The 22,600-nt window shown below is 37.9% G+C and overlaps 1 protein-coding gene across 11 annotated transcripts in view; it reads left to right on the top strand.

Moving 5' to 3' along the window:
• The window catches only part of TUT4 (terminal uridylyl transferase 4), a 162,708-nt gene that overhangs the window by 133,690 nt on the left and 6,418 nt on the right, over positions 1-22,600 (top strand). For 7 of the 11 annotated variants that reach the window (XM_049879254.1, XM_049879244.1, XM_049879243.1 and 4 more), the window contains 5 exons: positions 246-293; positions 384-466; positions 6,969-7,084; positions 8,014-8,237; positions 9,214-9,314. In XM_049879254.1, coding sequence (XP_049735211.1) covers positions 246-293; positions 384-466; positions 6,969-7,084; positions 8,014-8,237; positions 9,214-9,314 — 572 coding nt within the window. The remainder of the gene's footprint in view (positions 1-245; positions 294-383; positions 467-6,968; positions 7,085-8,013; positions 8,238-9,213; positions 9,315-22,600) is intronic. The other 4 variants (XM_049879250.1, XM_049879253.1, XM_049879249.1 and 1 more) reach the window with 2 other exon arrangements.

Raw genomic sequence — 22,600 nt, 5'->3', positions numbered from 1 at the left:
TTAGTAAGTAAACACAATTAAGCCTGTGTGTACTTTGCTTACTGGTTAATCGGCCCCTGGTTTGAGTATATGTAGTGTTAGACTCTAGTTGTGACTCAACTCTATGGCACCTAACATCCACAACAACATGACCGTTACGTATATTTTATGTTACCATTAAAATTTACTGCTCTTAAGTCGATTCCAACTCAGCAACCAGTGAACATAATTCTTAATAAAAAAAAATTCAAATATTTCTTTTCTAGACCCTTTTGACTTGAATCATAACCTCGGTGCTGGAGTTTCTAGAAAAAGTAAGTTTTAAAAAGTAGATTTCTAGCTTAAGTTTAAAGCTCTGACACATTAATATCTACATCTTCATTGTTTTCTTCTTTTTTCAATAGTGACCAATTTCATCATGAAGGCATTTATCAACGGAAGGAAACTTTTTGGTACCCCATTTTATCCCCTCATTGGCAGAGAAGCTGTAAGTTTACATAGTTTTAATTCTTAATGTTTTCTTTTTTAGTAGAAAATTTTTTTGTAAGAACAGGAAACCTAATCCTGTTTCCAAATTGATGATAGGAATAGGAAAAAGATAATCAGAGCTCCCTGTATTTTTTCTTACTGAACTTACTGTAGTCCCTAATGACAGAGGCTTTATACACACACACAAACATGCCTGTGTGTTTGTATAGATATACACACATATATATAAATAAAATGTGTTGTGTGTTTTATGTGTATATAAAATGTGTTTTATGATACCTGTCTGTCTGTCTGTCTGTCAGTCATCTAATCTACTTGTTAAATTCTTTCTCCCACACTAGACTGTAAGCTCCATGAGGGTAGGGTCCTTGTCTGTAAGGTTCACCATTATACCTCCAGTGCTAATCTTAGTGTTTGGCACATAAACTCAAACTAAACTTGTTGCCATTGAGTCAGTTCCAACTCATGGCGCCCCATGTGTTACAGAGTAGAATTGAGTTCCATAGGGTTTTCTTGGCTGTAGGCTTGATAGAAGCAGATCACCAGCTGCTAGGTGGGTTTGAAATGCCAGCCTTTTAGTTAGTAGTTGAGTGCAAACTGTTTGCACCACTCAGGGGCATGGCTTGCACATTTGTTGTTGTATGCCGTCAAGTCGATTCTGACTCATAGCGACCCTGTAGGACAGAGTAGAACTGCCCCATAGGGTTTCCTAGGCTGTAATCTTTACTGGAACAGATAGCCAGGTCTTTTCTATGCAGCGGCTGGTCGGATTTGAACTGTCTACCTTTTGGTTAGTAGCTGAGCGCTTAACTATTGTGCAGCCAGGGCTCCTGGCTTGCACATAGGGTGTACCAAATAAGCATTTGCTGAGTCAATAAGGGTAGATAGCCAAGATTCAGGAACCTTGAATTGTGAATTTGAGTTGCAGCCCACCGCTCCTCTTCCATCTTTAGAAATCATGATGAAAATATACACACAGGGCAGTACCAAAGAAACACTTTGTTATTTGCTGCGGCTTCTGCTCTAATTGTGCCGTAGCACTGGGAAACTGACTAGATGACATAGAACTGAGAGGATTTCTTTTGCCTAGACTTGATGGGATAATGTTCCCCACTCTCTTTGATCTCACTCTGATTTTTGCTTGCTTTCTAATGGGTGGAGAGGGTTCTTCTTTCCAAGTGAGAGGAAGTCCCAGTTTCACAGAGAGAGAGTTCCAAGAGAAGAAATCTCAAAAGAAACCATGACCCTATGGTTATTGGGGTCTGTTATGGATTGAATTGTGTCCCCCAAAAATACATGTTATAAATCCTGACCTCTAGGCTTGTGACTGTAATCCCATTTGGGAATGTGTTGTCTTTGTTCCATTAATAAGACAGGATTAGTATAGGATATTCTTGAATCAGTCTCTTTGGAGATATAAAAAGAGGTTAAACAAGCAACAGAGTTGGGAGAGGATAGACGTCATGCAGGTCACCAAGGAGCCAAGGAATAAGGACTTTCCCTTGGATCCAACAGAGAGAAAGCCTTGCCCAAGAACTGATGCCCTGAATTCAGACTTCTGGCCTCCTAAACTGTGAGAATATTAATTTCTGTTTGTTAAAGCCATCCATCCATTTGTATTTCTGTTATAGCGGCACTAGATGACTAAGACAGGGTCTGTTCTTTCTTGGGAGTAGAGTGAGAAAAGGGGTGAGAAAAGTGGAGAAAAGCCTGGAGCTTTTTTTCCTTAGAGCACTGTCTTAGTCATCTAGTGCTGCCATAATAGAAATACCACAAGTGGATGGCTTTAACAAAGAGAAATTTATTTTCTCACAGTCTAGTAGGTTACAAGTTCAAATTCAGGGAGTTGGCTCCAGGGGAAGGCTGTCTCTCACTGTCAGCTTTGGAGGAAGGTCCTTATCCTCAATCTTGTCCTGGTCGAGGAGCTTCTCAGGTGCAGACAGGGACCCCGTGTCCAAAGGATGCACTCTGCTCCCGGCACTGGCTTTCTTGGTGGTATGAGGTCCCCAGCTCTCTGCTCGCTTTCCTTTCCTCTTATCTCTTCAGAGATAAAAGGTGATGCAGGCCACAACCCAGGGAAACTCCCTTTACCTTGGATCAGGGAGGTGACCTCAGTAAGTGTGGTGTTAAAATCCCACCTTAATCCTCTCAACATAAAATGACAATCACAAAATGGAGGACAACCACACAATACTGGGAATCATGACCTAACCAAGTTGATACACAGATTTTTTGGGGGGACACAGTTCAGTCCATGACAAGCACTCAGACATTTTTGATTGTCCAGACTTTCAGGTGGTGATAATAATTACAATGGAGAGAGATTAAAAAAACAGTGAGAGTTGAAACAACATAAGATTCACACAAGAACAAAATAACAGCAACAAAAAAAAACTCAGTAATTTTACTAACATGTTAATTAAAATACCAATAAAAGAAAACCACAGCCAAATCAAAACAGATCTGACAATGCATTGTTAAAATATTTTATCTGAAAATTATGGGAATCCCAACTATTTGTGTGTGTATCTGTTCGGTAGCAACCTAGCAATGTTGCATGCACTTAGGCTAAATTAAGAGCCCTCAGTAAGCTAGAAATATGCTACTTTTAGTTTATGAATATAAAGTCTTTATAACTTAGGATTTTGTTAATAAGTAGTTCTCAATTACATATAGATATTGAAGTCTTTGGACTTGAATGTCATTTGGTGTAAAAGCCAAACTTCAGTTTGGGACCTATCAAAAGAGGCCTATGAGTCTGCAAACCGTATCTTGATCTAGTTTATTCTCTTTTAAAAGTCTGTTTATATATAGTCAATATATATCACAGTTGAGCCTCAATGTTTGTAGAGTTATGGTCTATAAAATTGCTGTGGACATGAATTAGCAAAAACTGAACCATTGTTCCTGGGGGAAATATAGGGTTAGATTCCTGCCAGCTCTGGTCACAACATTTTCATCAGCTGATCAACACACAGTCTTGTTTTATTTGTGTTTCTGTTTAAAGACACCTTATTAAGTATATATTGTTGATTCATTAACATTGAACTCATGGCCAGCGGCACTATAACTCATGCATGAACAACGCTTATCTAACATACATATTTTCTCTAAGAGGTATATCACAGTCTTCTTGTCCTTAAGAATAAAAGACAACACTTCAGCAATACACTTGGGGGTCGTTTTGAACAGTGAAATCACACACATGCAAAAACCACAGAAATGCAAAAAACATGGCACTAAATAGACTTCGAATAGGATGCTTGTTTACAGTTGTTATCAGGTGTTGTCTAGTTGGTGCCGACTCATAGTGACCCTATCCCTATGGCACAACAGAACAAAACACTGCCCAGTCCTGCACCATCCTCACAGTCATGATTATGCTTGAGCCCTTTGTTGCAGCCACTGTGTCATTCTGTCTCGTTGAGGGTATTCCTGTTTTTCGATGACCCTGTACTTTACCAACATGTCATTCTCCAGGTACTGAATCTCACTTAAGTGAAATGTTGTCTTCCCAAAAAGGAATTCTGTTCCTCTTTTTAGCAAACTTGTATTATAAAAAAACAGAACTCAAGGTCAGCTCAGCTGGACTGGACCAAAAGCAAAGAAGTTCCCGGGGTAAACTGAATGCTTCAAAGGTCAGCGGAGCAGGGGCGGCGGTCTGGGGAACATGATTTGAAGGGACTTCTAAGTCAATTGGCAAAATAATTCTAGTATGAAAACATTCTGCATCCCACTTTGAAATGTGGTGTCTGGGGTCTTAAATGCTAACAAGCAGCCATCTAAGATGCATCAATTGGTCTCAACCCACCTGGAGCAAAGGAGAATGAAGAACACCAAGGTCACACGACAACTAAGAGCCCAAGAGACAGAAAGGGCCACATGAACCAGAGACCTACATCGTCCTGAGACCAGAAGAACTAGTTGGTGCCCAGGCACAATTGATGACTGCCCTGACGGGGAGCACAACAGAGAACCCCTGAGGGAGCAGGAGATCAGTGGGATGCAGACCCCAAATTCTCATAAAAAGACCATACTTAATGGTCTGACTGAGACTAGAGGAATCCCAGCGGGCATGGTCCCCAAACCTTCTGTTGGCACAGGACAGGAACCATCCCCGAAGACAACTCATCAGACATGAAAGGGACTGGACAGTGGGTAGGAGAGAGATGCTGATGAAGAGTGAGCTAATTATATCAGGTGGACACTTGAGACTGTTGGCATCTCCTGTCTGGAGGGGGGATGGGAGGATAGAGAGAGTTGGAAGCTGGCAAAATTGTCACGAAAGGAGAGACTGGAAGGGCTGACTCATCAGGGGGAGAGCAAGTGGGAGTACGGAGTAAGGTGTATATAAACTTATATCTGACAGTCTGACTTGATTTGTAAACGTTCACTTGAGGCTCAATAAAAGTTAATAAAAAAGATAGAACTCATTATTGGCATATTTTTAATTTCTCCAGTAACATTTTTTGTTGAAATTTGTTCTTTTATAAATGCCCACATAGCATCTTTAATTTTACTGCAACACCCAAAATACTGTCTAGCCTTTACGGAGAAATTTTGTCAACTCCATGTCTAGGCCATCTTGACTGGAGTGGTGGGATAGAGTAAAGAAGTTCAAGAGGTATTTGAGAGTAGAATGGATTAGAACTTGGTGATTGATTGGAGGTGATGGGTGAAGGAGAACAAGTTCAGGATGATGTCTAGGTTTCTGCCTTAAGCAGCTGGTTGAATTGAGAAATGGCTTCATTTCATCCTGGCAGAAAATGTGATGATGAAGATACTAATTAGCTATATTAGTTTCATCAGCACGAATGTTTCTCTTGCCATTTTTTTAAAACACAGCTTTATTGAGATATAATTCACATACTATATAACTCACCCAATTAAAGTGTAGAGTGTTTTTTAGTACACTGGATTGTACAACCATCACCACAGTCTAATCTTAGCACATTTTCATCCTCTCTAAAGGAAATCCCTTTACCTATTAGATATCAATCCCCTTACCCTTTCTCATCCCTTTCCCAGCTTTAAATAACTACTTACTGCCCCTATAAATTTGCTTGTTCTGGACATTCCATGTAAATGGAATCATACAATGTGTGTTCTTTTGTGTTTGTCTTTCACTTACCGGATGTTGTCAGAGTTCATCCATGTTGTAAAACCAACTAAACCAAACCCACTGCTGTCGAGTTGATTCCGACTCATAGCGACCCTATAGAATAGAGTAGAACTGCCCCATAGAGTTTCCAAGGAGCGCCTGGCGGATTCGAACTGCCGACCTCTTGGTTAGCAGCCGTAGCACTTAACCACTACACCACCAGGGCTTCCATCCATGTTGTAGCATGTATCAAAACTTCATTCCTTTTTATGACCAAATGATATTTCATTGTATGGATATGGTACATTTATCTATTCATCAGTTGTTGAATAGATTGTTTCCACATTTTGGCTATTCTGAGTAATGCTGCTATGAGCATTTGTGTACACATTTTTGTGTGAATATGTTTTCATTTCTCTTGGGCATATACCTAGCTATGTAATTGCTGGGTCATTTTGATAAATTAGTGTTTAACTTTTCGAGGACCTGCCAAACTGTTTTCCAAAGTAGCTGCACCATTTTACATTTCCATCAGCAGTGTACGTGGGTTCCAGTTTCTTCACGTCCTCACCAACACTTGTTATTGTCTGTCATTCCGATTATTGCCATTGTAAAGGATGTGTCTCTTAAACTTTTATCCCTGACTTTAGATGGATTTATAGTGAGCTATATAAACATGTTCTCTTGCCTTCCAGAAGTATGGATACAGTTAGGACCACATAGCCTTTGTGACAGTGCACAACCGAGCTAACGTTTAGAAGGATAAGCAAGGAGCCTAGGGTAAAGCAAAAATGAGCTTAGTTCTTTTAAGACTTGAAAAATTGTTTGTGCTTATTAGTTTCCTACCATCTCCTTCGGTACATCTCACTGTATATGATAGATGTTACATGTTCATGAAAGTTGTATGTAAATCAAATCATATTTTAAATAAACCAGAGGACTGATGAGGAGAAACTTTTTTGTGAAGGAAATAATTTCTTGCAGAAACTGCCTGTTGCAGCAGAAAGCATGAGCTTTGTAGTCAGACTTAGGTCTAAATCTTTTTTATCTGCTTCTTACCAGCTTTTTTACATATGGGCATTTGACTTGAACTCTGAACCTCAGTTTCCTTATCTGTAAAATTAGGATGAAAATAGTGTCTGCTTTATTGAGGTGCTGCAGGGATTGAGTGAGAAAGTGATTATGGAGGTGAAGTGGTTAGCACTGTTAGAAACTGTGATGTTAATGATTCCAAATCTTATTTTTGTATCTTGTTTTACAGAGGAATATTTGTTGATATTTCTTTTCTTCTTCCCTTTTTTTTTTTTGAAACTACTTTTACAGCTTGGTTTTCTTTCCATTTGGTTCCATAAGGTTTACAGAGATTTTTTTTCCTAGTAAAATTGCATTTTCTTTCTAGGAGTACTTCTTTGATTCCAGAGTATTAACAGATGGAGAACTGGCTCCCAATGATCGATGTTGCCGCGTGTGTGGGAAAATAGGCCACTACATGAAAGACTGCCCTAAGAGGAGAAGGTTGGCAAATGATTATATATCAACATTACAGGAAAAATAAATGTTAGGTCAATTTATAGCTATAACTGTGTTCAGAAATGCTTATGTGAGAAAATTAAGGGTTTCAGATTAGAACATACGTAGCTAAATGTACATTTTGTAATGGGGTGAGACTTAGTCATATGATGATATCTCATACCATTCATTTGTTCATTCATTCAGGGTTTTTGTGTTTTGTTTATTGAAGAAACATTTATTGACACATACTATGTGTTGGGAACTTTGCTAGGCACCAAGGAAAAAAAGATGACCAAGATACGGGTTTCTTGCTGGGGACCTCAGAGTCATACAAGCCATTAATTAAAATATAATACATGAATCCTTGAGGTATATGGTGTAAGGTATACCTGTATACTATGTACCTTGAGAAATATGTATCCTGCACACTCCCTCAAAAGATATCTATGAAACATACTTGCACCACACCCTCCCCCAACACAGGTTCTATATATTGTGTTTAACAGGGCAAGAAAATCCCTTCTTTAATTATCAAGTCTGGCCTAATATAATGAGCTTATAATTTTTCAGACAAAATACTATTTTTCGTCACTGCTATTTTATTGACATAAATTTGTGCAAGATACTTCTCTGGTTCTTAGCTTCTTACTCTGTAAAAACGAGTTAATAAATACCAGCCTTTAAGGATTGTCGTAGGATTGAGATTCTACATTAAATATTTTTTATTTTTGATATTGTAAAAATACTATAATGCCCAGTTTCTGTTGTATGAGTAGGTGTGCTATAAATGTGAGTTCCTTTGACTTCAAAAACATGGTGCATGAAACAATAGGCGTGTTAGGCCCTTTGTGATTGTGGGACTCTTACATAGTTTAGTTTGGTCTATGACTCACTCAGCTTACAAGTCCCTAGCCCCACATTATTGGTATCAGCAGTTTACTGTTTAGACTAAAGAAGAAAGACAGTGAAGAAGAGAAGGAAGGGAATGAAGAAGATAAAGACTCCCGAGATCTTCTTGACCCCCGAGACCTCCACGACAATCGAGACTATAGAGACCCCAGAGACCTCAGATGTTTTATTTGTGGAGATGCAGGACATGTACGAAGGGAGTGCCCAGAGGTCAAGCTGGCCCGTCAAAGGAATAGCAGTGTGGCAGGTAAACAGAAAAAGCCAAAAACTGTTTCTGGTGGGAATAAAGTCATTTGTACTGATTGCATGCCAAGGGACTGATTTCTCTGTACTCCAAATCTTGTCATATGATTTCGGGCCTTATAATTTCTTAAAGAGATAAAAATTATTCAATGAGGCTCTTAGTTTGAACAGTATTTGGATATGTTCAGAGTCTCTGGGTGGTGCAAAATGGTCAATACCCTCGGCTACTAACTGAAAGGTTGGAGGTTTGAGTCTACCCAGAGGTACCTCGGAAGAAAGACCTGGCCATGTGCTTCTGAAAAGTCAGTTATTGAAAAACCTATGGAGCACAGTTCTACTGTGACATATACGGGATCTCCATGAGTCAGAGTCTACTTAACCCAACTGTTTTTTTTTTTTTTTTATATACTCACTGTAGAGGTCTCAACATTCTGTGGTAGTCAACTCCTTCTTTGGATTTGCGTCAGACTATTTTTCTTGCTCTTAAATGTTAAAATTCTTTATCAGAGGTTCTTTCATGGGAACATGTATGAGAAATTATAGTTCCCCCAAGTACTACTGTGAGAAAGGGGGGTCTGTTCTTGGTGTATTTCATAGGAATTTTAAGAATCATATAGTAAAATAAACTCCCAAATAAGAGTGTTTTGGAAAAACATTAAATTATTTTAGAAGTAATGATTTCTAGTTATTCAGATTCTTATTGCACAGTGTATTTGCTTAAATAAATATGTTGTCTCCTTTAAAAAAAATAGCAAGGTATTTGATCTTAGTTCCAAAACCAGTGCATTTTTGATGCATTTAGAGGATTGCAAAATGGCTTCGAAAAAAAGTTGTTAGAAATTCTTTACTAGCATAGATTAATAATCCAAATTTATAAAATCTCAGATTTGAGACTCTTTTACGTAAGAATGGAGATTAAAAAAAAAAATCATTTCTCTCCTACCTTGTCTGCTGATATTTGTTGTGATGTCTTCTCTTAGCAGCCCAGCTGGTCCGAAACCTTGTAAATGCCCAGCAAGTGGCCGGTTCAACTCAGCAACAGGGGGATCAGCCTATAAGGACTAGACAGTCCTCAGAGTGTGTAAGTACCTTTCAGTGGGTTAGTCTTGACAGGAAGATAGCCCTATCTTTGGTGAGTGATAATGGATTTCTCTCTCAGACTGGCAAATAAAATCCTGCAGATTACATAATGCCTTGTAGAGGCACCTTTTCTAGGCACATGAGGTTGAATGAACATTGTGTTGGAGTAAGGTAAATCTGGGATTATTCTGTGGACAATCTGCTTTTTTTTTTTTTTTAAATTGTGCTTTAAGTGAAAGTTTACAAATCAAGTTGGACTCTCATACAAAAATTTATAGACACCTTGCTATATTCTCCTAACTGCTCTCTCCCTAATGAGACAGCATACTCCTTCCCTCTTACATTTCTTCTCAAGTCCATTCAGCCAGCTTCTGACCCTCTCTACCCTCTCATCTCCCCTTCAGACAGGAGATGCCAACATAGCCTCATGTGTCTACTTGATCCAAGAAGCTCATTCTTCACCAGTATCGTTGCCTATTCCATAATCTAGTCCAATCCCTGTCTGAAGAGTTAGCTTTAGGAATGGTTCCTGCCTTGGGCTTACAGAAAGTCTGCGGACCATGACGTCTGAGGTCATTCTAGTCTCAGTCAGACCATTCAGTCTGGTCTTTTTATGAGAATTTGGGGTCTGCGTCTCACTGCTCTCCTGGTGCCTCAGGAGTTCTGTTGTGTTCCCTGTCAGGACAGTCATTGGTTGTAGCCAGGCACCATTTAGTTCTTCTGGTCTCAGGATGATGTAGGTCTCTGGCTTATGTGGCCCTTTCTGTCGCTTGGGCTCATCATTACCCTGTGGCTTTGGTGTTCTTCATTCTCCTTTGCTCTGGGTGGGTTGAGGCCAATTGATGCATCTTAGATGGCCGCTTGCTAGCATTTAAGACTCCAGACGCCACTCGCCGAAGTGGGTTGCAGAATGTTTTCTTAATAGATTTTATTATGCCAATTGACTTACATGTTCCCTGAAACCAGGGTCCCCAAACTGCTGTCTCTGCTACACTGGCCTTCGAAACATTCAGTTTATTCAGGAAACTTCTTTGCTTTTGGTGTAGTCCAATTGTGCTGACATCCCTGTATTGTGTGCTGTCTTTCCCTTCACCTAAAGTAGTTCTTATCTGCCAACTAATTAATGAATACTCCTCTCCCACCCTCTCACTCTCCCTCCTCTTATAACCACAAAAGAATGTTTTCTTCTCAGTTTAAACTATTTCTCAAGTTCTTATAATAGTGGTCTTATACAATATTTGTCCTTTTGCATCATGCCTTCCAGGTTCCTCCATGTTATGAAATGTTTCACAGATTCCTCACTGTTCTTTATCGATGTGTGGTATTCCCTTGTGTGAATATACCATAATTTATATATCCATTCATCCGTTGATGGGCACCTTGCTTGCTTCCATCTTTTTGCTTTTGTAAACAGTGCTGCAATAAACGTGGGTGTGCATATACCTGTTCGTGTAAAGGCTCTTACTTCTCTGGGATATATTCCGAGGAGTGGGATTGCTAGATCATATGGTAGTTCTATTTCTAACTTTTTAAGGAAGTGCCAAATCGATTTCCAAAGTGGTTGTACCATTTTACATTCCCACCAGCAGTGTATAAGTGTTCCAGTCTCTCCACAGCCTCTTCAAGATTTATTCTTTTGTGTTTTTTGGATTAATGCCAGCCTTGTTGGAGTGAGATGGAATCTCATTGTAGTTTTGATTTGCATTTCTCCAATGCCTAATGATCGTATTTCCTTATGTATCTGTTAGCTACCTGAATGCCTTCTTTAGTGAAGTGTCTGTTCATATCCTTTGCCCATTTTTTAATTGGGTTAATTGTCTTCTTGTAGTTTAGTTTTTGCAGTATTGTGCAGATTCAGAGATCAGGCTCTGAACAGAAATGTCATAGCTAAAAACTTTTTCCCAGTCTGTAGGTAATCTTTTTACTCTTTTGGTGAAGTCTTTGGATGAGCATAGGTGTTTGCTTTTTAGGAGCTCCCAGTTATCTGGTTTCTCTTCTACATTGTTAGTAGTGTTTTGTGCACTGTTTATGCTATGTATTAGGGGTCCTAATGTTGTCCCTGTTTTTTCTTCCATGGTTTTTATCGTTTTAGATTTTATATTTAAGTCTTTGATACATTTTCAGTTCATTTTTGTGCATTTTTGTGAGGTATGGGTCTTGTTTCATTTTTTTGCAGATGGGTATCCAGTTATGCCAGCACCATTTGTTAAAAACACTGTCGTTTCCCATTTAACTGACTTTAGGCCTTTGTCAAATACCAGCTACTCATATGTGGATGGATTTATGTCTGGATTCTCAATTCTGTCCCATTGGTCTATGTGTCTGTTGTACCAGTACCAGGCTGTTTTGACTACTATGGCAGTATAATAGATTCTAAAATCAGATAGAGTGAGGCCTCCCACGTTGCTCTTCTTTTTCAGTAATGCTTTACTTATCCAGGGCCTCTTTCCCTTCCATATGAAGTTGGTGATTTGTTTCTCCATCACATTAAAAAATGTCATTGGAATTTGGATTGGAATTACATTGTATCTATAGGTGGCTTTTGGTAGAATAGACATTTTTTCAATGTTAAGCCTTCCTATCCATGAGCAAGGTATGTTTTTCCACTTATGTAGGTCTCTTTTAGTTTCTTGCCGTAGTGTCTTGTAGTTTTCTTTGTGTAGGTCTTTTACATCTCTGGTAAGATTTATTCCTAAGTATTTTATTTTCTTGGGGCTACTGTAAATGGTATTGATTTGGTGATTTCCTCTTCGATATTCTTTGTTGGTGTAGAGGAATCCAACTGATTTTTGTAGTTTATCTTGTATCCTGATACTCTGCTGAACTCTTTTGTTAGTTTCAGTAGTTTTCTTGAGGATTCTTTAGGGTTTTCTTGTATAAGATCATGTCATCTGCAAATAGAGATACTTTTACTTCTTCCTTGCCAGTTTGGATGCCCTTTAGTTCTTTATCTAATTGCTCTGGCTAGGACCTGCAGCACAGTGTTGAGTAAGAGTGGTTGATAAAGGGCATCCTTTTCTGGTTCCCAATCTCAAGGGGAATGTGTTTAGACTCTCCATTTATGATGATGTTGGCTGTTGGCTTTGTATAAATGCCCTTTATTATGGTGAGGAATTTTCCTTCCATTCCTATTTTGCTGAGAGTTTTTATGATGAATGGGTGTTGAACTTTGTCAAATGCCTTATCCGCATCGATTGATAAAATCGTGTAGTTGTTGTCTTTTGTTTTATTTATATGATGGATTACATTGATTGTTTTTCTAAGGTTCAACCATCCCTGCATACCTGGTATAAAACCCACTTGATCATGGTGAATTATTTTTTTGATATGTTCTTTAATTCTATTGGCTAGAATTTTTTTGAGGACTTTTGCATCTAAGTTCTTGAGGGATATAGATCTATAATTTTCTTTTTTTTTGTGGTGTCTTTTTTTTTTTTAACCTGGTTTTGGCATCAGGGATATGCTGGCTTCATAGAATGATTTTGGGAGTATTCCATCCTTTTCTATGCTCTGAAATACCTTTAGTAGTAGTGGTGTTAACTCTTCCCTGAAAGTTTTGTAGAACTCTGCAGTGAAGCCATCTGGGCCTGTGTTTTTTTTTTTTGTTGGGAGTGTTTTGATTACCTCTTCAATCTCTTCTTTTGTTATGGGTCTATTTAGTTATTCTACCTCTGTTTGTGTTAGTTTAGGTAGGTAGTGTGTTTCTAAGAATTCATCCATTTCTTCTAGGTTTTCAAATTTGTTAGAGTACAATTTTTCGTGGTGATCTGATATGATTCTTTTAATTTCAGTTGGGTTTGTTGTAATATCACCTGTCTCATTTCTTATTCAGGTTATTTGCTTCCTCTCCTATTTTTCTTTTGTCAGTTTGGCCAGTGGTTTATCAATTTTGTTAATTTTTTCAAAGAACCAGCTTTTGGTCTTGTTAACTCTTTCAGTTGTTCTTCTGTTTTCTATTTCATTTATTTCTGCTCTAATTTTTGTTATTTCCTTTCTTCTAGTGCCTGAAGGTTTCTTTTGTTGCTCTCTTTGTATTTGTTGAAGTTGTAGGGATAATTCTTTGATTTTGGCCCTTTCTTCTTTTTGGATGTGTGCATTTATTGATATAAATGGACCTCTGAGAACTGCTTTCGCTGTGTCCCAAAGGTTGTGATAGGAAGTGTTTTCATTCTCATTGGGTTCTCTGAATTTCTTCATTCCATCCTTAGTGTCTTCTATAACCTAGTCTTTTTTGAGCAGGGTATTGTTCAGTTTCCAAGTGTTTGATTTCTTTTCCCTGCTTTTTCTGTTATTAATTTCTACTTTTATGGCCTTATGGTCAGAGAAGATGCTTTGTAATATTTCGATGTTTGGGATTCTGCTTAGGCTAGCTTTAGGACCTAATATGTGGTCTATTCTAGAGAATGTTCCATGTGCACTAGGAAAGGAAGTATACTTGGTTGCTGTTGGGTGGAGTGATCTGTATATGTCTATAAGGTTGAGTTGGTTGATTGTGGCATTTAGATCTTGTGTGTCTTTATTGAGTTTCTTTCTGGATGTCCTGTCCTTCACCGAAAGTGGTGTGTTGAAGTCTCCTACTATTATTGTGGAGCTGTCTATCTCAATTTTCAATGCTGTTAGAGTTCGTATTATATATCTTGCAGCCTGTCATTGGTGCATAAATATTTAATGTGGTTATATTTTTCTGGTGTATTGTCCTTTTAATCAATATATAGTATCCTTCCATATCCTTTGTGGTGGATTTGACTTTAAAGTGTATTTTGTCAGAAATTGATATTGCCACTCCTGTTCTTTTTTGATTGTTGTTTGCTTGATACATTTTTTTCTATCCTTTGAGTTTTAGTTTGTGTCTCTAAGTCTGAGCTGTGTCTCTTTTAGGCAGCATATAGATGGATCATGTTTTTTATCCATTCTGGCACTCTCTGTCTCTTTATTGATGCATTTAGTCCATTAACATTCAGCGTAATTATGGATAGGTTTGAGTTTAGTGCTGTCATTTTGATGTCTTTTTTACGTATTGTTGAGAGTTTTTTTCCTGCTTAATATTTCGTGCTGACTAGTTTATATATTGTCTTTTCCTCTTACTGTTGTCGATTTTGTTTCTGTTGAGTCTATTTCTTTCTTGTATTTTATTTTGATGAGTAGGATAGTTAGTCTACTTTGTGGTTAACTTGATATTTTCCCAAGTTTAAAACTAACCTTTATTTATATCGCTTTGTCTTCCTCCCCATATGAAAGATCTATGAGTACATTTCTTAGTCCCTCTTTATTATTTTAATATGGTCTTCTTTTACATAATGACATTGCTGTTTCCGTTTTGAGCGTTTTTTTATCTTGGTTTGTTTTGTGATTTCCCTGTCTGGGTTGACAGCTGATTGCTCTGTCCAGTGTTCTAGTCTTGGGTTAATACCTGATATTATTGATTTTCTAACCAAAGAACTCCCTTTTGCATTTCGTGTCGTTTTGGTTTGGTTTTATGAAATTCCTAAACTACTGTTTATCTGGAAATGTCTTAATTTCACCTTCATATTTGAGAGACAGTTTTGCTGGATATGTGATTCTTGGGTGGCAATTTTTTTCCTTCAAAACTTTATACATTGACTTCTTGACTGCATGGTTTCTGCCGAGTAGTCCAAGCTTACTCTTACTGCCTGTCCTTTGTAGGTGACTTTTCGTTTTTCCCTTGCTGCTCTTAAAATTCTGTTTATCTTTGGTTCTGGCAAGTTTGATTGTAATATGTCTTAGTGACTTTCTTTTAAAATCTACCTTATGTGGAGTTCGATGAGCATCTTGGATAGATATGTTCTCATCTTTCATGATATCAAGGAAGTTTTCTGCCAACAAATCTTCAACAATTGTCTCTCTATTTTCTGTTATCCCTCCCTGTTCTGGTACTCCAATCACTCGTAGGTTATTTCTTGATAGAGTCCCACATGATCCTTAAGGTTTCTTCATTTTTTTAAATTCTTTTACCTGATTTTTCTGCAAATATATTGGTGCCAAGTGATTTATGTTCAGGGTCCCCAATTCTGCCTTCCACTTGCTCGATTTTGCTCCTCTGACTTTCTGTTGAATTGTCTGATTCTGTAATTTTATTATTAATCTTTTGAATTTCCAACTGGTGTCTCTCTATGGATTTTTGCAGCTTATTAAATTTTTCATTATGTTCTTGAAGAACCTTTTTAATTTCTTCAGGTGTTTTATCTGTGTGTTCCTTGGCTTGTTCTGCATATTGCCTGATCTCCTTCCCTATGTCTTGAAGAGTTCTGTATATTAATGTTTTGAATTTTGCATCTGGTAATTCCAGGAAGGCACCTTCATTCAGAAGACCCTTTGATTCTCGGTTTTGAGAGCTTGCTGAAGCAATCATGGTCTGTTTCTTTATGTGGTTTGATATTGACTGTTGTCTCTGAGCCATCTATAAGTTATTAGTTTATTTTATGTTTGCTTACTGTATCCTTGTTTCTTGCTTTGTTTTGTTTTGATAGGCCCAAATGGATTGCTTGAGTGATCTAGCTTGATTATTTTCGCCTTTGGGGCACTGATGTCCTGTCCCCAGATGGCTAGAGTTGTTACCAGGTATATGAGCTTATGAGTCCATTCACTTTTCTTTTATGGATTCAGCTCAAGTGTCCAGGTAGCTGGTCATCAAGTGTGTGGTACAGGCTCTGTTGTACAGTCTTAGAGCGTCAGGGTGTTTGGTGTAGGTACCGGTATCTGCTTGCAGCAGGGGGTCACATTGTGAACAAGGCAGGAGGCTGAGAACTGAGGAAAGCACGTCCCTCTTCCCTAGAGCGTGCAGGTGGGTGGGTTCTGCAGATGGACCATAGGCACTCAGTGCTTTTGGTCATAAGGACTGGGAGGTACCAGTTACCTTTGGACCCCTGTCGCGGGTGGCTGGGTGACCTGAGAGGAGCCACCAGTCCATAGGCCCCTGATGTGGGTAGGTGAGGACCCTGCTTAATAGGCAAAGCCATGTCAAATATCAAACACTCACCTCTCCACTGCACAGCTTAACCAGTCGCAGTCTGCCAGCAAGAGCCTATTCACCTGGAATAGGCCCACATAGGTCCATGCAGGGGGGAAGGTATTCAAAGTCCATGGACCGTTTATGTGCCTGGACAGGAGCCGCCTCTGTCCCGAGCTTCCCTGGTTAGTGGAGCTGGCAAAGTGTCTTTTCCCCCTGTGGTGAATTTATTCCTTCTACAAGTCAGGGAGCATGGCTCAGGGTGCTCACATGGGCCTGTTTCAGGCCCAGGGAAATCAATAGTCAATGAAGCCGGCTTGGGGGTGGGGGCTTGGTAACGCAAGTACTTAGCTTTTGCCTAGAGTGCCGTTGTTCTGTGGTTCTGGAGGTGTGAGTAGGCTGTGTGGCTGGCTACTTCTCCCTGAGAAAACTGCAGCTGAACACTACCACCAGCCTGCTGCAGCTGCTTCCGGGAATGGTACCTGAGGGATCTCAGAGATTCAGGTCCAGCAGCTCCTCTCTGCTTCTGAATGGGCTCACTCTCCCCCTGCCACTTAGTCTGTTTTCTAACTTTGCCTTTGATGTTCAGGACTCCTAGCTTGTCATAAATATAATCATTTCACTTGATTTTTCGAGTCTTTGTTGTAAGAGGGATCGCCGGAAGCATCTGGTTATTCCGCCTTCTTGGCCCCGCCTCCTGGACTGTCTGTACTTTCATGAGCCTGCTTCCTTATTTGTAAAATAAGATAACAACTGCCTAATAAGGTAATTGGTTAGATTAAAATAATGACTTTGAGATTTTAGCCTTTGCTTAGTGGAAAAATGTCATCATTAAGAAACATAAAATTGAGATGTATTATATGTTTAGTGCTGTTAAGGCAATACATGATAGGATTTCATTTGCCAATATTCCCATAACTATTGATATAAGCTCACTACTTCTTAGAGAATAATTTCCTCTTCCCCTCCCCCTCCTGCCCAAGGTAACCACTAATAACCTGTCTGTATATATTTACCTATTCTTGTCATTTCATAAAAGTGAGATCATACAGTATTTGTCCTTTTGTGATTGCCTTATTTCATTCAGCACAATATCTTTGAGGTTTATCCATGTCGTAGCATGCATAAGGACTTCTTTTCTCTTTATGACAAAGTAGTATTCCATTGTATGTATATATCACATGTTTTTTATACATTCGCCTGTTGATGGGCACTTAGGTTGTTTCCACCTTTTTGTGTATAGTACTGCTATGAATATAGGTGTTCATATGCTTGCTCATGTCACTAGTTTTAGGTCGCTATGAGTCAGAATCGACTAGATGGCAATGGGTTTTTTTTTTTTTTTTTTTGTAGGGTATATAGTTATAGGGTTGCTATGAGTCAGAATTGATTCCAACTCGACAGCAATGGTTTTTGCTTTTTTAGGGTATATACCTATGAGTGGAATTGCTGACTCATATGATAGTTCTATTTTAAAAATTTTGAGGAATCAAAATGCTGTTTTCCACAACAGTTGTATGGTTTTCCATTCCCACCAGCAATGGATAAGGGTTCTGATCTCCCCCACATCCTCACCAACACTTGTTGTTTTCTGTCTTTGGCTTTTTTTTTTTTTTTATTCTTGCCATTTTAGTAGGGGTGAGTTGGTATCTAGTTGTAGTTTTGATTTGCAGCTCTCAGGGTCAGCAGTTTGAATCCGCCAGGCGCTCCTTGGAAACTCTATGGGGCAGTTCTACTGTGTCCCTCCTACAGGGTCGCTATGAGTTGGAATCGACTCGATGGCATTGGGTTTTTTTGTTAATGGCTAATGACATTGAGCATCTTTTCATATGTTTGTTGTCCACTTGGATATCCTCTTTTGTGAAATGTCTGTTCATGTCATTTGCCCATTTTTTGATTGGGTTATTTTTCTTTTTGTTGTTAAGTTGTAGCAGTTTTATATATACTTTGGATATTAGACCATTCTTGGATATATGGTTCCTAAAGATTTTTTCCCAGTCTATAGGTTGTCTTTTTCCTCATTTGATAAAGTCCTTTGATGAACTAAGTATTTAATTTTTATGAGGTCCCAATGATCTATTTTGTATTGTATTGCTTATGGATTTGTTGTATTTTATATCATTTAAAGAACTTGGTCCTGTAGCTTTGTCTGTATATTTTCTTCCAAAAATTTTATGGTTTTAGGTTTAACATTTAGGTCATTGATCCATTTGGAATTACTTTTTGTATAAGGTATGAGGTATGGATCACACTTCAGTTTTCTGCATGTGGAAATCCAATTTTTCCAGCACCATTTGTTGAAGAGACTGTTCCTTCCACATTAAATTGACTTAGCACCCTTGTAGAAAATCAGTTGACCCATAGATACATGGTTTTATTTCTGGGTGCTCAGTTCTGTTCCGTTGGTCCGCATGTCTATCATCAAACCAGTAGCAGACTGTTTTGATTAACGTAGCTGTGTGTTTTAAAATCAGGAAGTGTGAGGCCTCCTGCTTTGTTCTTCTTCTTCAAAATTGCTTTGGTCCTGTTGGGGCCTCTTGCCTGTCCATATGAAGTTGAGAATTAGTTTTTCCATTTCTGTTAAAAACCCTGTTGGAATTTTGACTTAGATTGCATTGAATTTATAGATCATTTTGGATAGTATTGACATATTCACAGTATTAAGTCTTTCAGTCTATGAGCATGGGATGTCTTTCCGTTTATTTAGGTCTGTTTAGTCTTTTGTGGCAGGGTTTTATAATTGTCATTGTATTAGTCCTTTACATACCTGTTTAGGCTTAGTCCTAGGTATTTTATTCTTTTAGATGCTATCGTAAATGAAATTTTCTTGATTTCCTTTTCAGATATCTTTTTGTGGTGTATAGAAACCCAAATAATTTCTGTGTGTTGATCTTGTACCCTGCAGCTCTGCTGAATTCTTTTATTAGTTCTAGATGCTTTCTTATGGATTCTTTGGATTCTTTCTTATGGATTTTTTATATATGGGATCATATCATTTACAAATAGAGATAGTTCTATTTCTTTCTTTCCAATTTGGATTTGTTTTATTTCTTGTCTTTTTGCTCTGAGTAGGACTTCCAGTATAATATTGAATAGAATTGGTGAAAGCAGTTATCGTTGTCTTGTTCCCATTGGAAGGCTGTCAGTCTTTCTCTATTGAGTATAATGTTGGCTTTTGGTTTTTTATAGATGCTCTTAATCTGGCTGAAGAACTTCCCTTCTGTTTCCGTCTTATTGGGAGTTTTTATCAGAAAAGGATGTTAGATTTTATCAAATGCCTTTTTTCATCTATTGAGATAATAATGTGTTTCTTTTCTTTTGTTCTATTAATGTGGTGTATTACATTGATAGATTTTCTAATGTTGAACCATCCTTAAATTTCTAGAATAAATTCCACTTGTTCATGGTGTATAATTTTTTTAATGTATCGTTGGATTCTGTTTGCTTGTATTTTGTTGAGATTTTTTGCATCTGTATTCATAAGAGATATAGGTCTGTAGTTTTCTTGTTATGTCTTTGTCTGGCTTTGGTATCAAGGTAATGCTGGGTTTATAGAATGAGTTAGTATTTCTTCCTTTTCTATGTTTTGCAAGAGTTTGAGGAGGGTTGGTGTCAGTTCTTCTCTGCCTGTTTGGTAAAATTCCCCAGCAGAGCTGTCTGGTCCGGGACTTTTTTATTGTTGCTGGGAGGTTTTTGATTAATAATTCAATCTTTTCTCTTGTAATGGGGCTGTTGAGATTTTCTACCTTGTTTTGTGTTAGATTAGGTAGACTGTGTGTTTCTAGGAGTTTGTCTATTTCATCTTAAGTTTTCAAATTTGTTGGAGTACAACTTTTCATAGTATTCTGTTAAAATCCTTTTTTTATTTCACTTGTATCTGTAGTATGTATCCCGTTTAATTTATTTGGTTAATTGCTTCCTTTCACATTTTTTGTCAGTTTAGCTAACAGTCTGTTACTGTTATTGATCTTTTCAAAGAATCAACTTTTGGTTTTGTTGATGGTCTTTAATTTCTTTAAAAAATGGTTTATTTTTCTGTGTACAAGCGTTTCACCTTTCTGGTTAAATTTATTCCTAGGTACTTTATTCTTTAGGATGCTATTTTAAATGGTAATTTTCCTTAATTTCCTTTTCCGCTTGCTCATTGCTAATATATAGAAACCGTGCTGAGTTTTGCATGTAGACCTTATACCCTGCCATCTTGCTGAATTCATTTATTAGTTCCAGTAGTTTTCTTGTGGGTTCTTTAGGGTTTCCTATGTATAAGATCATGTCATCTGTGAAAGGATTGTTTTATTCCTCCTTCCCAGTTTGGATACCTTTTTATCCCCCCCTAGCCTAATTGCTCTGAGTAGGTATTGAGTAGCAGTAGTGAGAGTGGGCATCCTGTCTTGTTCCTGATTGTAATGAGAAAGCTTTTAGTCTTTTTCCATTGAGTATGATGTTAGTTGTGGGTTTCACATTTATTTATAACAAATTTAATCCTTAGAGTGCCATGTGAAGTAATAGGTATTAACATGATCAAATTTTACAAATTGGGCAACTTGAGAGTAAGCGAAATAAAAAGATTCAAACCCAGGTCTGTCTAGCATCAAAGCTCTTAATTCTTACATGTATGCTAAATCCAATGTGATCTGTGTTTTAGAAAGAAAAATTCTTAAAATATTTGAAGAGCAATAATAAAGACTTAAAATGGGAAAAACAGGGAGCTCTTTCCTCCCATTTTAATACCTACATGTGCTTAACACTTTCATAAATGTTACATAACAATGACAACAATAAAATTAGCCAGCATTTCTCAAGTGCTGTGTGCTATACAGAAACCCTGGTGGCGTAGTTGTTAAGTGCTACAGCTGCTAACCGAGAGGCTGGCAGTTCGAATTCACCAGGCACTCCTTGGAAACTCTATGGGGCAGTTCTTCTCTGTCCTATAGGGTCACTATGAGTCGGAATCGACTCGACAGCAGTGGGTTTGGGTTTTGGATGTGCTATATACACGCATTATTTCTTATTATAAAATATTTCAAGATTACAAAAAAGTATTTAAGAAAAAATTCATGTACCACCGCCATACTTTAACAGTTCTTATCATTTTGTTATTTTTGAGGTATTAAAAATACACCCACAGTTGAAAACCCTTGTTCGTCCCATTCCTGTTGAAACCCCTGTTGGTGGATCCCATTCCTTATATTTTCTTATCTTCCTTCTCTGGCTTCTAAAAGATACCTACTGTCTTGAATTTGGTTGTTCTCTCTACCTAGAAAATTCTTCCTTTCCCGTTATCCTCACCCTCATCAGGTTGGTTTCTACTTACTGTTGAGACTCAGCTTGAGGATCACTTCATCTGAGAAACTTTCGTTTATCTTTTCTTCTCTCCTCCTTTCAAAGTGGGCTAGGTGTTCTTCCTCTGTGATTTCTTTATATTACACCATCTTCATCATAGTAATTAATTATTATTCTTTACTTTTATTGGTTATGTAATCTTTACCTGCTCCTCTCCTTGGTCCCCATAAACTTTCAGCTGTATGAGGGTATGCATGCTAATATTGTAATTATTAGCACCTGGAACAATGCCCAGTACATAATTAACAGTCAATAAATACTTGTTGAGGGACTGAATTAAACAGACTGTAAGATATTTAGATGTAAGTTTCTAGTTCACACTTGGGAGTATGCATGTCATGATGGGAGTATTATCTGGACTTCTTTTCCTTGGGTAATAAAAAGGTATATGAAGAAAAGTCCATCTGAGAGATGGTGTGAATACCTTGGGAAAAGTTCTACCTGCATGCAAAATGAGACTTTATGACTTCAGAAATTATATTAATATTGTGTTTTCAGTGAAGGTTTACCCCAGCACTTGAGGCTTCCATTTTTCAGTAACATTGGTTACATTCTTCACAATGCATGAACATTTTCAATATTTTTGTTCTGGTTGTGTTTCCGTTAATCTAGTTTCCCTGCCCCCTTACATTCTCATCTTTGTTTTTAAAGTAATTGTTGAGCGTTTGGTCTCACATAGGTGACTTTTTAAAGGAGCACAATACTTGTGATACTCATTTTATTTTGAGCCAGTTTGTCATTTAGCTACAAGGGGACCTCAGGAGTTAGTTTCGGTTCAAGGTTTTAAGAGTATCTCAGGGCAGTAGTCTGTAGGAGTCCTGCAGTCTCAACCAGTTCAGTAGATCTTTTTTTTTTTTTTTAAATGTAAATTGAGGTTCTGTTCCACATTTTTCTCCCATTTTGTCAAACTCCATCTCTTGTGGCCCTGATTATTTGTTGTTACACACATTTTAGAGTTCTATTTATAATGTCCTAAT

The sequence above is a fragment of the Elephas maximus genome, chromosome 3 (genome assembly GCF_024166365.1).
Source record: "Elephas maximus indicus isolate mEleMax1 chromosome 3, mEleMax1 primary haplotype, whole genome shotgun sequence".
In the NCBI taxonomy this organism is placed as follows: domain Eukaryota; kingdom Metazoa; phylum Chordata; class Mammalia; order Proboscidea; family Elephantidae; genus Elephas; species Elephas maximus.
This window is presented reverse-complemented; position numbering and strand designations above follow the sequence as displayed.